General features: G+C 38.6%; 2 protein-coding genes across 2 annotated transcripts; both read right to left on the bottom strand.

Annotated features, from left to right (window-relative positions):
* Nucleotides 1-171: 171 nt before the first annotated feature.
* Nucleotides 172-3,914, bottom strand: LOC113014873 (chromobox protein homolog 3-like). The gene is made up of 5 exons (XM_026156665.1): nt 3,753-3,914; nt 2,872-3,025; nt 2,491-2,647; nt 2,013-2,107; nt 172-1,313 (listed from the first exon to the last, which is right to left on the bottom strand). Exons 2-5 carry the CDS (start codon nt 3,015-3,017, stop codon nt 1,187-1,189), a joined length of 525 nt encoding a protein of 174 aa, XP_026012450.1. The 5' UTR covers nt 3,018-3,025; nt 3,753-3,914; the 3' UTR covers nt 172-1,186.
* A 2,049-nt stretch (nt 3,915-5,963) lies between these two features.
* nfe2l3 (nfe2 like bZIP transcription factor 3) lies at nt 5,964-11,567 on the bottom strand. The gene is made up of 5 exons (XM_026156892.1): nt 10,519-11,567; nt 8,746-8,826; nt 8,210-8,317; nt 7,539-8,016; nt 5,964-7,419 (listed from the first exon to the last, which is right to left on the bottom strand). Exons 1-5 carry the CDS (start codon nt 11,032-11,034, stop codon nt 6,662-6,664), a joined length of 1,941 nt encoding a protein of 646 aa, XP_026012677.1. The 5' UTR covers nt 11,035-11,567; the 3' UTR covers nt 5,964-6,661.
* Nucleotides 11,568-14,466: the final 2,899 nt, after the last annotated feature.

The raw sequence follows: 14,466 nt of genomic DNA, 5'->3' as shown, positions 1-14,466 counted from the left end.
CATGAAGACAAAACTGTAAAAAACTTCACCCAAGAAACATCTATTAGGTACATAAGGAAATCCTAATTGTTAACTTCGTTTCATATGCAACTCGCTCTGAATTACTTCCAGTAAAGTCTTACATGTATTTGTAGTTGGGGAAAAAAAACCTAAAAGACAAAAAAAAAAAAATCTGGCATAAAACCTTTATTAGAACGACAAACAATATTTAAAGACAGTATACAAAAAGTATTTATGGAACAAAACATCACTACAGTAGAAAACATGAGCAAGAATGTGGCAGAGTGAGAAAAGTGTTTTGGAATTTAAAACATTTAAACAAAGACGAAGGTGGAAGTGGCCCTAATCAACAGTCCTTTTTCAGCTGTGCACTCGCTCCCATGAATCTGGCTGCATCTGAATGTGTTGACTTCAAGTCTAAATGAGCACCTAAACTAAACCAAGTATTATTAACGACATGCATGCACTGGATTACAACTGTACTTGTATCTTGTGAATCTCTGAGTTGCAAAGCTCACTAGTTAATGCCCTAAATTTCAAATCTATGCATCACATTTAGTCTTAACTTTAGCTATTGACTTTAAATACAGTATCATTCCTCCATGAAGCATTTTTACTATTCACACTCCAGAAGGAAGTGCACAGCTCTGAACGACACACAGTCAGATCCTGTGCTGTTATTGAAAAAGGGTGAGAAAACCAATCAAAACTGTAGTTGCACCTCACCCACAAACAAGCCTTCTGAATGTATGGCTAAATTGTGCGTACTACAGAGCTCTCCTTCACCATCTTGGATACATTTAAATGAAGCCATTAGGAACACAAGCGCAATCCATGTTGGAATAACAGATTGCTGAGCAGACTGCTGAAGCCAACATTGTTGTACATCTCGTGTCTGAAAAGGGGCTAAAGAGATCAGTCATTCACAATAATACAAGAAGGCTTCTTTCTTTACTTCTTAATCAAAACACTATCACCTGTTCTCACAATCGGCTAAGCTTATATTTACAACAGAACTCACCGACTGCCACGCAAGTGTTGAAACTTCTTCCAAAATAAAAAAGAAACAAAACAAAAAAAAAAAGACTAATTTAGCTAGACCTAGAAGGCAAGTCAGGAGAAATCCAGTCCTGAGGAAAAGGTTGACAATGTTGATGTAGACTACTGCATGGGTTGCAGAGAAGAACTACTGGGCTTCATCCTCTGGACAGGAATGCCAGGTCAGTCTCTCCTCATAAAAGGATATGACCACCTGAGGACAGCGGGTGTTGGCCTCACGGGCTGGGACCAAATCTGCCTCATCTGAGTCTTTCCTAAAAGAAGGCAGATTGAGAGAGGAACATTATAGAAAGCCAGCATAAATTAATGTACTTTAAATCAACTAAGTTTATAAGTTGAGGAAAGGTTTACAGCAGGAACACAGCCTGGACAGTGACAGTTTCATAACTGTGGCTCTGTACACCATGTAGCAAGATCTAAGCAGTGAAAGGCAACTGAAGTGTAGAAACTGAGCTTTAAGTTCAAGGGTTTAAGAATAAATATTTAGTGAAACAAAGAAAGTTTCCAATTTTTAAGAGCTCAAATGCAAACAACTTAAAAATAAATCAAAAAACAAAACAGAACAGAACAAAAAAAAACAAAAACAAAAAAACAAACAAAAAAAAAAACAACAACATCCAATTATCCAAGTAATTCCACTCAGTTACACTTCCTTCAGTTTAAACTTTCTTTGATTGCTATTACAATATTTCAGGATAATTATTTGTACTGTGAAGGATCCAGAAATCATAGCACTCAATACTTTTGAATTCACTGGCCGTCCATTGTAGCATGAAACACCAGTGACTACCATGCACATCCATCCTATGACTTACACTGCCTAGATTAACAAAACATTACTGCGCAAAGGTCTTGAACTAACAGTCATTTCATTATATTTTGCTTCCAAGGAGACAAAGATATGAGATTTTTTTTTTTTCTTCAATGACCAGAAATATTGCATAAAAATGTACCATTTCATCAAGAACATCAACTCCCCGCTACTGTCTGTTGCGCCAATGATTCGCTCGGGTTCGAGGTTCCTAGCAAAACCACGTGGTTTCTCAGCCTGTAGGTGGTTACAACAGAGAATGTAGGCATATAAGATGGGAAGGAAACAAAACAACACATTTTGATTCATTTAAAATCCTTGCACTTTCTAGCATAAGTTCAGAAGCAGCTGCATTTCAAGAGAATGGTCTGAGTGACTTATTCAAAATTAGGTTTGTCACAATTATACAAGTATAATACTAAGTTAAATGTCTACACACCACCCTAGCTAAGCACAAATATGATTTATTTATAATACATTCATTTATTATAATGCTCGTCTTTGTTTAAGTTATGCAACCCTTTCTCTGAATGGCCCTCATGTTAAGCTTGACGGTTCTAAATTTAAATTGTCTCTAGGACATGCTAATTGCAGAAACTTGTGAAAGCAAAGGAACTCACCACATCCTTCTTCTTAGGTTCAGTCTCTGGCTCTTCCGTGGAGGCCTTCCTCTTAACAGGTGCAGGTTTCTCCTTAACGTTCTTCTGAGCCTCTAAAAATGCTGAAATCAGCTCAGGGCAATCCAGGTTCTCCTCTGGTTCCCAAGTATTATCAGCACTAAACAAGCAGAAAGAGAGTCAACGATTGCATTGCATCAATTCACACTGATTTCCATTTAGGAAAAAAAAAAAAAGCCAAATACTAGCATCAGCTAGCTTGCTTGAATGAAGGCACCGTCTTCATGCAACCACAATGACTTCAAACAAAAGTATAGCACAACCCCATACCAGGGAAGCACTTCCAGCTCAGCAGGAGGGGGGCAGGAGTCCCAGCCAACTCACTCTGTAAATCCTTTCCACTTGAGGTAGAATTCTACTTTCCCATTCACAACACGCTGGTCCAGCACTTTTTCCACAACGAATTCTTCAGGTTCCTCCTGTGTATCCTGTGCATCCTTCTTACTCTTGGTATTCTGCTTCTTTCCCATTTTGTGATCTAAAAACACAAACAAAAAAAGGAATTTGATAATAACAAATCCTTCACATTCATGTGCTCCTGATATCCACATTTAGGATTGGCCATAGGCCCTAAAGCCGCCACAGACACCTGGATCGTAAACGAATTTAACTGTGAAGACTGTTATTTGCCCATTGGGGTATTAAAATTAGGCAACCTTGACAAAGGGATGGCCACCAAAGGGAAGTAAAAACGTAGCATTAGCTAGCTTAGCGATAAACTATTAAAGTATTCAAAGATAGCCAAATTCTTATAACGTTAGCTCGCATGCTAACTTTAGCTGGCCTTTAACCGTTAGGGAAAACCTACTTCACTTTTATTGTGTCAACTGCAATGCGGAGGGACTTAAAATAGGTGCGCTGGCACAAAAAAAACGTGCGGGTAACGTTAACGTAACTTGCGCTAACAATAACGTACTCAAGTTTAATGCGACACTCGACGTTTTAGAAACGGATACATAATCTTAAGATCTATGATACAACTACAGCATTACAAGGAACAGACACTGTTACTTTTCGCTTGCCTGTTTAAGTTAAAGTACTGCAACTGTAGTTAACAGAGCGTTTCTCTCTCATTCGAGACAGCGTCAGATGGTAAAACAACTGGCTAGCATATACTGCTATTTTGTTACAGTGAACCAATTAACTCTGACACCTCTGTTAATGATAACCTTTTTTTTTAAACAAGTCGGTATCTGCATACATACCCTAAAACAAGAGAATCGCTCCAACGGCACTTCTTTTCCACGCGGTCAGTTGATTCTTTATGTCTACAAAAGTGTGGCTCAACAGCACGGGCGCCAAAAGCTACTCACGCGCATTCTTGTGCGCATACTTGTGCACCATCTACGGAAGCCCGGTTAGAAAACGCTTTTCGCTCTCCAAAACCTGTGGATGATGAAGCCTAGAACTCTACATCAGGGATATCGAAGTCATTTTGAATCGTGGGCCACATGCAGAAAATTTTGTTTACACGTGGGCCGGACCAGTGTAAAGAGGTTTAATTACACCTTTAATGTCTGCAGAATCTTAATATAAGAAAAAGAAGTGCAATTTCAACAGCATATGCTGGTTATTTTTGCATGATAAAGAAATTAAGCTGTATTAAATAGAACTCAGTCAGCACGACTCTTTTGGCTTAGATTGTTTGTTTGTTTGTTAATTTATTTCAAACAAACAAACAATCCTACAATCTAAGATTGTAGGAAATGCATGTGTAGTTATGGTTGCTCATTGCCCAGACTGTTCTGTAACTATATAATAGAAAGGTTTTGTTTATTGATAGACTATATCCTTATTTATTTATTTACTGTGAACGCACTGCAGAAATCAGAAACGTTTCTGTCATTTAAGTTTTTTTTATCTAATATTACCTATGACTTACTCAAATTGGTGTGAATAGTGATGGGAGTAGGATTTTTATCATTAAGAAAAGCTGTAAAACACGGAAAATACAGTTTAAAAAAAAAATCCAAAATGTGTACCATCCATCACATTTTAAAAAGCTGTCCAGTGGCTCAGATTGCATCTGTTGCCAGGCCAATTTTGCCCCCAGGCCTTATGTTTGTAATCCCTAATCTATAATAGATCAATAGATATCTATAATATCCATTGATATTTTAAGACTGCATTTTTTGAATAATATGTTCCTATATGCTGATTTTAAAATCAAGGCCATTCAAAAGTATTTCAAAAGATTTCTTTTTATTTTAAAAAGTCTGCAGGAGCAACTCAAGTTCTGTAAGCAAACGCACACTTTCAAAAATCACAATGGAATCAAACACATTTAACTTCAGAAACAAAGCAAATATTTACGAAAACAAAATTCATACAAACAGCAAACAAAAGGTTCAAGCCAAACAAGAAAATACAAACAAAGAAAAAAAGAAAACCGAAAGCTGCATAAACTACCTCATGGACTTTTCTCAATTTCACTCACTCAGCTGACTTATTGTGCAGCATAACCAGGAACAGGGCGGCGACCTCTATTAATACTTCAACTGCCAAAAAATCTTATACATATAAAAAGGAGGCATCCAAACATCATTCAAACTTCTTAAATATCAATCAGTAATTTATTATTTAGGGTTTTTTTTAGCAGTTTGTTTAATTGGGGTGACTTTGATAATGAAGGATTTGTATTAAACAAGTGCACTTTAGAGAATTTCAAATTTTAGCCAGAAAAAAACAAAACAAAACTGGGGCCTGAGAATCAAATTTATCCAAAAAGAAAAAAACTCACAAGTACTTGTAAAGAAGTCAAAATTTCAGTTCATTCAAATTGTGCTTCAGATTGATCACTATTCAAATACTTTATGCATCTTTCTTCAGTTTACTCACTCAGGTGACTACTTGTGTGTACACATAAATAAGATGCAGACTTTTAATATCACTTGATTCTACTCAGATAATAAATATTCTTTAAAAAAACAAACAAACAAACAAACAAACAAACAAACAAACAAACAAACAAACAAACACATACATTCAAACAGCATTCAGACCTTTTAAATAAAGTTGGTGATTCTATTTTTCCTGTTTCAGAAACTGAATCTTTTATGTGTGATTACGGTCACATTTATAATGAAATTGTTGTTATCGAGTGCACTTCAAAAGACAAAAAAAAAAGAAAGAAAAAAAGCAAAGCGGGGTGAGGGCTTTTTTTTTTATGTAGCCAAAATTAACAAAAACTAAGCTGTGAGGTAGAATAATCTTGCCAAAAACTCTAAAACACTTCAAATGAAAGGGGTTAAACTATAGTTGAATTCTTATGCAAGAACTTTTTTGTTATGGATATATGCACTTATGTATGATGTACATACGTATTTACCAAAACACATTAAATGCAAATTAAGGCCAAGTCCTTTGAGTCATTGGTATACTGCACGTCATCAAGACATGTAAGCAAAAGACATCTATTTGATTTTTTTTATTTCAGTTTATTTTTTTTACTCAAACAGTGCATGCCCTCAAATACTGGGAACAAATCAGTAAACTTTGGACTTGTAATAACCCAATATTCTTATCACGCTGACCAAAGTTTACCATTTTGGGAGAGGGGGGAAAACGTCCTTAACAGTTCTATAAGCATTTCATGGACCTAAGAAAGTTTAATAAATACAACCCTTTAACCTCGTTCTTATACCGAGTAGGAAAACACTAAAGGCAAGATTACAGGTAAATACTCCTCTTAGATCTCTATCCTGTCTGGAAATATCACAATCCTGGCCAAGCTGACTTTTAAACATGCGTGATTGCCTACAATTTTCTGTAAAAATGAGAAAGACTATGACTTTAATGTTAACAGGCACAAAGAGACTGCTGGCATTACCAACAGCTTAGCTGTTCCCTTAAACTACCCCATCGGCCACATCCACCTTTAACAAGAAGAGAATGTCCAGTGTGTGATCTACATTTTTACGATCAAATAACATATTTACATTTTTTTTTCTTTTACTTATTTTTTGAGTGTCTTTTCTTTTTGCATTTAGGTTCTCAACAGTGGTGAATCAACACACACTTTAGCAAAACAGGAGTCCCTAAAACCAGAGTCAGGCAATTAGGTTCCGCAATATCCCAAAACCAAAAAGATCAAGTCTCAGCAGGAAATGCTGCATTATTGCTTTTTTCCCTTCTTTCTCTTGTCTGTTTTGTTGCCAGATGTGGAGACAGCAGGTCGTCTTACAGGCTGAACTACAACCCTACCGTTAGCCCCGCACTGCAGGGTGAATCTGTCTGGGTTCAGGGGTGTTCCTGATTCATCCCTCAGCCGGGACAGGATGTCTCTGGTCAGCTGCCTTATCTGATGGCCCACAGCACCCATTGTTTTTGCTGTAAGGTGCTTCTCCCTCAGCAGTTTGTCTCTCTGAACTTGCAACCTTTCCACCTCCTCCTGGAGCCCAGTGATGGCATCTAATTTGCGCTTGCGGCAGTTTTGGGCTGCCAGCTTATTCTTACCACGCCTGCGGATGTCCCTCAGGAGGGTCACCTGTTCAGGGGAAAAGCCATGACCATCAAGAACTTCCAGGAACTCTTCAACAGGCATGTTAACTATCTGCAGAACAGAGAATGGCAGGCACATAGCACGGGCGCGCAGCTCATCACGACTCAGCTCCCCTTCTTCCAGCCGGAATCCATCATCATCGCTGAGAGGCTCCTCCTTGATGTTTTTGCGAGGCAGCGTTACTGACGGCTGGTTAAAGAAATTGGCAGATGAGTAGCTGTGATCATGCCACACACTCTCAACAGGTGGCCATGCTGTGGTGTAGTCAACAATGCCTTTAGAGGGGATTGAGTCTGCCTCACTGCTGTAGCCTGTAGCTCCACACTCATCCTCGCAGTATGAACTGGATGAGGATGACATCTCAGATGAGCCTGGACAAAGTGAGGAGTTAATGACTGTGTCAGCATATTTAACTGAAAATTTCGTAGCTTCATAAAACAGAAATTAAGACATGTAACTCTTCCAAGTATAGAAAGCAATCTGAACCAACCTGGAGAGACTGGACCTCCAGAGCTGCTCTCCAAAGAGAGACCAGAGTCTGACTCCAAGTCCTCAAGGACCCGTGGGTCTATGCTGTCCAAACAGTCCATCAGGCTGCTGTCAATTGAGTCCAGACCTTCCAAACCAAGCTGATTGATCTGGTCAAACACTGCCTCATCTAGGCAGCCACCCAGTGCACTATTTGATGACACATTTCCTGTTATGTTACATACTGAGGCAAAGGGGAGTGCAGCAAGACCTAGAGCCATCCCAGGTGAAGCATCTGAGTTTAAAGAGCCTATGGATTCCATTCGAAAGAGAGCCCTTTGTTGTTGGGTCGTGGTCCTGGGCTCAGTTCTATCAGATGCCAACCCAAACACTCCAGGACTGGTTAGCATAGCATCATGCAGACTGACATTCCGGCTGATGGCGCTGGTGATGTCAGTGTCGAGATCTGACAGACGCTCAGTCACAAGGGGGTCCAAGTCCTATATTTTAGAGAGACCTATTAGTCGAACTTTATTCTCCAAAACTTTGAAAATCCTCTAAAACAACAGTTAGATCAATGTGGTAAACTAAACCTCTAATCTGCAATACACGTGTCTGTATGCATGTCCCTAAACTAATGTAATTTTATATAAGGCTTAATTTAATGAACATGAAGATGAACATGAAACTTACATCAAGGTCTGCAACAGAAAGTAAATTGTTCCACTGCTGGTCAATATCAAGAGTAGCAGAGGGATGGCGTGTTGGACTGGACAGTGCAGTGATGCCTTCCAGCAGGCTCTGAAAGAGACAACACACAGAAAATCTGATGTAAATTTAAAAAAGTAAGTGATATGTTTTGTTGTCAGTATACAATCATAGCAAAGTAACTGATGAAAAAAAATGAACAAGAAAAATGAATTTATATTTAGCTTCTGCATAGCTTTTTACTATAAGGAACTGCCTGTGAGACTGTAATTACTATGCTTCAACCTTTCTAATCATATTCTGTGGTGTTACTAAAACAGCACTGTCATCAAAATGATGCAATTTCAGTAAATATGTAATGTGAGTCCCTGATTTTTCTAGTTAAATCAATATAACCAGCCTAAAATTGATGCCAACGTTATACATGCATCATTGCAGATGGACAAACACTACTGTGTATTCTCACAAAAAATCCAGCACTGTTACGGTCATTAAAATACATGAAAGAGTGCCAACAGTACCTCTTGTTCCAGTGTGGAACTGTGAGCCAGCTGAGAGACTGGAGCAGGTTCCTCCTCTTCTTTAACTTTAACATCTTCCTCCTGGCAGGGAAAAGAGAGGAGGGAATTCAGTTTAGAAGTGAAGAGGAAAGAAAAGGAAAAACAATTTGTTAATTCTTAGTAAAGAACTCCAAACATCGTTACATTTCTAGCGGTAGTTCATTGATCTCAATTGAGTCTTTACAGTATGACTCTTCTGTCATGAGATGATTCTGTTATAAACAAGATTAGATTATTTATTTATGATTACAAAGCAATCATTGTAAAAGTTAAGCCAATTACCCTCTGATACACCTACAGAAATAAAGGTCACCAGCTTCCAAGATTAGAAAGTTCACGATATATCCAATTAAAGATATAATAGAATTCTCATTTGTTCTAAAAATATATATTATATGGCCTTTGTTTCTGAGAATATACAATATGCAGGAGCTGTATATAGTTATCCTGTTGAAGGTGTATCAATAACTGATTCACTTCCTAGACCAGTTGAAACAGGAAAAGTGGAGACCAACAAGCCCAGACAGAACTTGGGCAGAACTAGACTGGTCTTGAGTACTTCTTGTCATTATTTGGCTTTAGTCTTAGTGTGAAAGCAAAAAGTTTTTGCTTTCACACTAAGACTAAAGCCAAATAATGACAAAAAGTTATTGATACACCTTCAACGGGATAACTATATACAGCTCCTGCATATTGTATATTCTCAGACACTAAGGCCATTTGCAAAACAAACAACAAGGCTTGTAATTTTTTTTTTTTTTTTTTTTTTTGGGGGGGGTATGGCGACCCATCTCTTGTCATCAACAACAAATGAGTCAACATCACATTATACACATGAAAAGCAACCCTAGGAAGAGCAGTGCTTAACTATGGAAAACTGCTTTTGTGTAAGCAAACAGGGTGGGGATCCGAGTCTCACTTCTCCACCCCTCAAAGGGCGCAGCTGGTGGTTGGGTCAGGAGAAAAGAGATATAGTTACACAACTGACAACATAAACTGCCTTTGGGATACAATATCCACCAATCAGCTCTTTCTGCCATGCTCTAGAAAGACTACACTACTAGGAGGACTGAATATAAAGGTTGTAATTACAGTGTTATAATATATTTGTTGTCATAAAGTACAGACATTAGTTACACCTGTCTTTGCATGGTGTTTTCTGCTGAAGTAATTCTATAGTTACTATTCCCAGATTGCTTAATGTGACAAGTACCATAGTGAAAGAGTGACAAGTGCAGCAGGCAGCTGTATGCCGCATATACAGTATATGATGTTTGGTAGACATGTTATTAAGCTTTATGTTTAAGTTACTTACTACACTGATTAGGTGACTTATCCAAGTTAACACATTGTCATTACGGATGTAAGTGACATAATCTGACTAAAGACACATTACTGGATTGTGATTTGTGACAAGGGCCTGACAGAGCCTGACAAAACGAAAATAAATTTGCATTCCAGAATATTTTTTTGACTTGCTTCCTGGTTCACCAGTAAATACTCCAGTAAAATAACGTAGTTGTTGGATAACACCCATCTTTCCAGTTCAACGGTTAGTTATGCTAGTTAGCTAGTAATAGCTTAAGCTAGCTATTACGGAAGTTTTACTCGTTTGTCACCTCAGTTAATCAAGTACTTTAGAGGGATAGACCACCTTCACTGTTGCAGGTTACATTATAGCCTCATTAGAAACAAAGTTTTTACAACTTTATGGCATATTATTCACAAACTTGCCTCTTTAAGAAACCCGCAGGCTCCAGCGCCACAAGGCCCTTGTCCGAGTTCAATGTTTGTCTGGTACACTGCTGGGCCACTGACTGGCAGGTGTTCACTGACATCCCTGGATTCTTCGCCAGGACTTTCTAGCCCTGAGCTAGATTCGGTGTTGTTACTGGTTGAAGGCCCACAGTCAGCCTTGTCAGTTGCAGGCACTTCGTGCACCAGCCATGCGTTCAACTGCGTGTGGAACCGCGGGGAACCGAGGGTCCTCACCTCGTCCAGCAGCCGACGACTTGCAAAAAAATAGTCCAACTCGGGACATTTTGGGTGTACACCATATCCATCAAAAGTGTCTCTCAAAATATGAAACGGTGTCTGGATGTAGGCTGAGCTAGGACCCAAGTTAATCTCTGTCAAAGGCGTATAATAGCCGCTCAAGTAGCTGTCGATATCCACACGAACTCCAATCAAACTGAGCAAGATGGTTAACTGAATCAGGCTTTCTGAAAAGTATTTTTTGGCGATCTGCATTTTCTAAATACTTTCAGAACTGTGGATAATTGTGAAATCCCAACCCAACAGTTCCTCTTTCCCGAAGGGACAAAGGGAAAGCTTAACAAAAGAGCACGCCTTCCCCTGTCAGACAAAGAGGACCGCCTGTACCGGCGAACTAGCAAGATAGCTATGCTAGCTTTAGCAGTTAGCTTTCTCTACCGGTTAACGCAAACCTGTTAGCGCAAACATAACAAACAGTTTGTTCTTCAGCGCCTTGCAGCGGATGAGTTATTCATAAGCAATACCTACTTATCACAACACTCTTGACGACGATAATTAAACAGAAAATAAAACATGGGAGGCTCACTGCAATCACCGTGCTGGTACAGGGGGAACTTTGTTTCGGAATTTGCATAATTCGTGCTGATTGGACCAAAACGCTCACCACAACAAATTCTGATTGGTTAACACACCTGTCGCGTCAGCTTTTGATCAATAAGAGAACGGGGTAGTTGCTTCTATAAAGGCAGCCTCCACCCTGATATTAACTACAAATATTGTTTACACGAAAGTTGAATCACCGCATAAACAAGAGGTACTCCTCTATGTAGGTTCATATTCTAATATATAATGCTTTATTGGTGTAAAGGGGATTTCTCAGAAGCATGGCTGGGCTGCATTTCCTTTATGTTTGTGCTACTGACCTGCATTTGTTCCTTTTTTCAGCCTACTGGTAAACAACTGAATTACACTTTCAGTTGTTACAAAGGTCTGGGCCCTCGTGACTCAACTCACTAAGAAAGAGGAATGCCAAAGGCGAAGTCCTTAAAACATAGTACATTGTACCCCCTGGCCTTCTAAAAAATCTGACTTTATACTGGCTTCATGATCAGTGCTGAGAGGTAGCCTACGCAGATTCTAGGTACTTTTAGCCTACTTTAGACTATTGCTTTATGACCTATTTTATAATAGAATGTCGAAAAGACAGACCATTCTGCATCAAAAAATATGTTTTGCCCACTTTTGTGATAAAAAATCTCTGTTTATATGTAAGAAACTGAATGCATGTAACAGTGTCACATACATTGTAATATTCCTACTTTCACTGAAGAAGCAATTCTAAATTCAGCAATGTTTATGAATGCTTATTATATAGGAAAGGATACTCATGTCATTTGAAAGAAGGTCTTGAACATTATCTGAAAGTCTGTCACTCTACTTACTCACTCTGTTAGATCTTCCAAGGCCAAATTGTTAGCTATGCGATAGCTAACAATAGCAATACCCCACAGAGGAAAATTGGGAATGCAGCTTTCCCAGTTTCTGAAAAAACAAAACAAAGCTCTGGAAAAGTGTACCTTAACATATTGGAGAAGAAAGCTCAGATAGTTACGGATAATATCAAGAAACTCTTAAAGATACCTTTTTAATCTTGCATTTAACTAGTCCTCCCACTTAGTAATAACACCACTGTGTTTATCTTTGTGTTTATGTCTTTATTTCATATTACTCTGTTTTTTGTGTGTAACAGGATTTTATGATCTATTGCTATGCATATGTGTATATCTGTCTGTGTGACTGTGTATGTATCTCTGATAGGTTTCTTGTTTGTTTAAATGGTTGTTTTGACATAAAGGTGAAGTCATTCCCTAACATGTTTTTCAACCCATGATTATTTGCCCTATACACAAGGAAATGACAATCCACCTCCTGTTATTATTTCTTAGGTCTGCTGTAGCTTTCCTTTGACTTTGTAGCCACTATCTTTTCCAAGTGGTCTGTCAGAATATGTTCAGTCAGCCCTCATGTTAACTGTTAAGTTACAATAATTCCTTCACACATTGCTCAGCCACTATGCTATGCTAGGTTCTCCTTTTTCTCCGTCTTCCAGTTGTAAGAACAATACTGTGCAAAGGCACTGCACTGTTAATTTCTAGTGTAAAAGAGACTTTGATGAAAAAACTGTCATTTGTGGTGTATTTGTCTGTGCCCACTTTGTTTTGGTTGTTTTTTTGTTGTTGTTGTTGTTGTTTTTTTTTTTTTTTACATCTTAACACACAATGAGAATCATGTCTACAAAACAACTGATAAAGGTTACAGATTACACAAGGCAGTGGCATAAGAGTTAATAACACTTGATTGTCTCAGACATCCAGGCTCTATGTCTGGCTGATATTTGCCATGTTTGCTGATTCCTGGTCATCTGAGGTTTAAGGTAGCTCATGTCAGTAGTGTGATAAGAGATAGGCTTAAGTTCAATTAAAGCAACAGAACAGAAATGTTAAATCAAGCAATGACATATTTACTGTTATGTATTGCAGAGGAAAACTGTGAAATATGTGCAAAAGTATTGGTAGCCTGAAGGGGGATCAAAACATTCCTATATTAAGTAAAAACCAAAACTACTGCAAAGTAGAGTGAGACTTACATCAATGTGCTGAAAGTGAAAAGTGAAAGTTGTTTCTGAGTGAGCAGACCTCAGCAATTTGGGGCGAGAGTTGTGGTGTTCTTCTTACAGTTGCTGTAAGAAGAACTGTTGCTTCAGCTACTTATTTTCCTTTCTTTTGTCTGAAACTGAAATATTTTGGCTACAGCTAATCAAAATGTAGGCCAGTGTCTATGTGAGACAGTGGATATGCTTTGCAGTCCCACACAAAGTTGGTAATCCTCCACCATCTGGTACACTTGCGACCCCTGGTGTCTAACAGTGGTAATTAATAATTAACCGACGTGTATTAGTATTTTGAATGTGTTTTACTGCTTAAAATGCAGTAATTGATACTAAAGACTCATAAATTTTGCAGATTCTGGTTGATTAGACCTGCAAACTTGTCTATGAAGTTAAATCAAAGACTGAACGTGACACTCTGTAAAGTCAGTTGTTTCTTTTGTATTGATTTTACGTCAGTTGATAAAATGATGACAGACCAAGAGTTTTGAATGATGATGCGTTTTTTAATGTTATCATTTCATTTAAGATTCTATTCCTTTAATTGACGTGACCTTCATAGCTGCACGAGTAGCACCAATATGTTACTCACAGCACACTATAAATAATAGTAGCGACAACATGCTGTCGAAGAATCCGCTGTAAACACCTTCCCCTGGGTGACCATCGCGTAGTACAGTATAAAGACCAGCAGACTGCTGTACTTTGTTTATGTCTGAATGTGGGTGCTGTAAGTAATTGAGTTTTCCGTGGGATGAAAATCCCACCGTAAGCCTTTTGCAAATCTTCCCCGGACAGACATTTTTATGTGGCGCTGCATCACAAAGAAGTCTAGAAAATCGCATTCTCTAACAAGCCTAGTTCAACACCACCACATCAAGTTCAACACGCACTGCCTGTCAGCTGGGCTCTCTCCCAGCAGCAGACAGTCGACCCTCCCTCCCCCTCCCTCCCCCTGCAGAACACACACACACAAATCTAGAAGACAAGTGCGATGGTGGGCTTATCTGAAAATTGGC

Source organism: Astatotilapia calliptera, chromosome 22 (assembly GCF_900246225.1).
Source record: "Astatotilapia calliptera chromosome 22, fAstCal1.2, whole genome shotgun sequence".
Lineage (NCBI taxonomy): Eukaryota > Metazoa > Chordata > Actinopteri > Cichliformes > Cichlidae > Astatotilapia > Astatotilapia calliptera.
The sequence above is the reverse complement of the archived record's forward strand: the minus strand, read 5'-3'. Positions and strand labels throughout refer to the sequence as shown.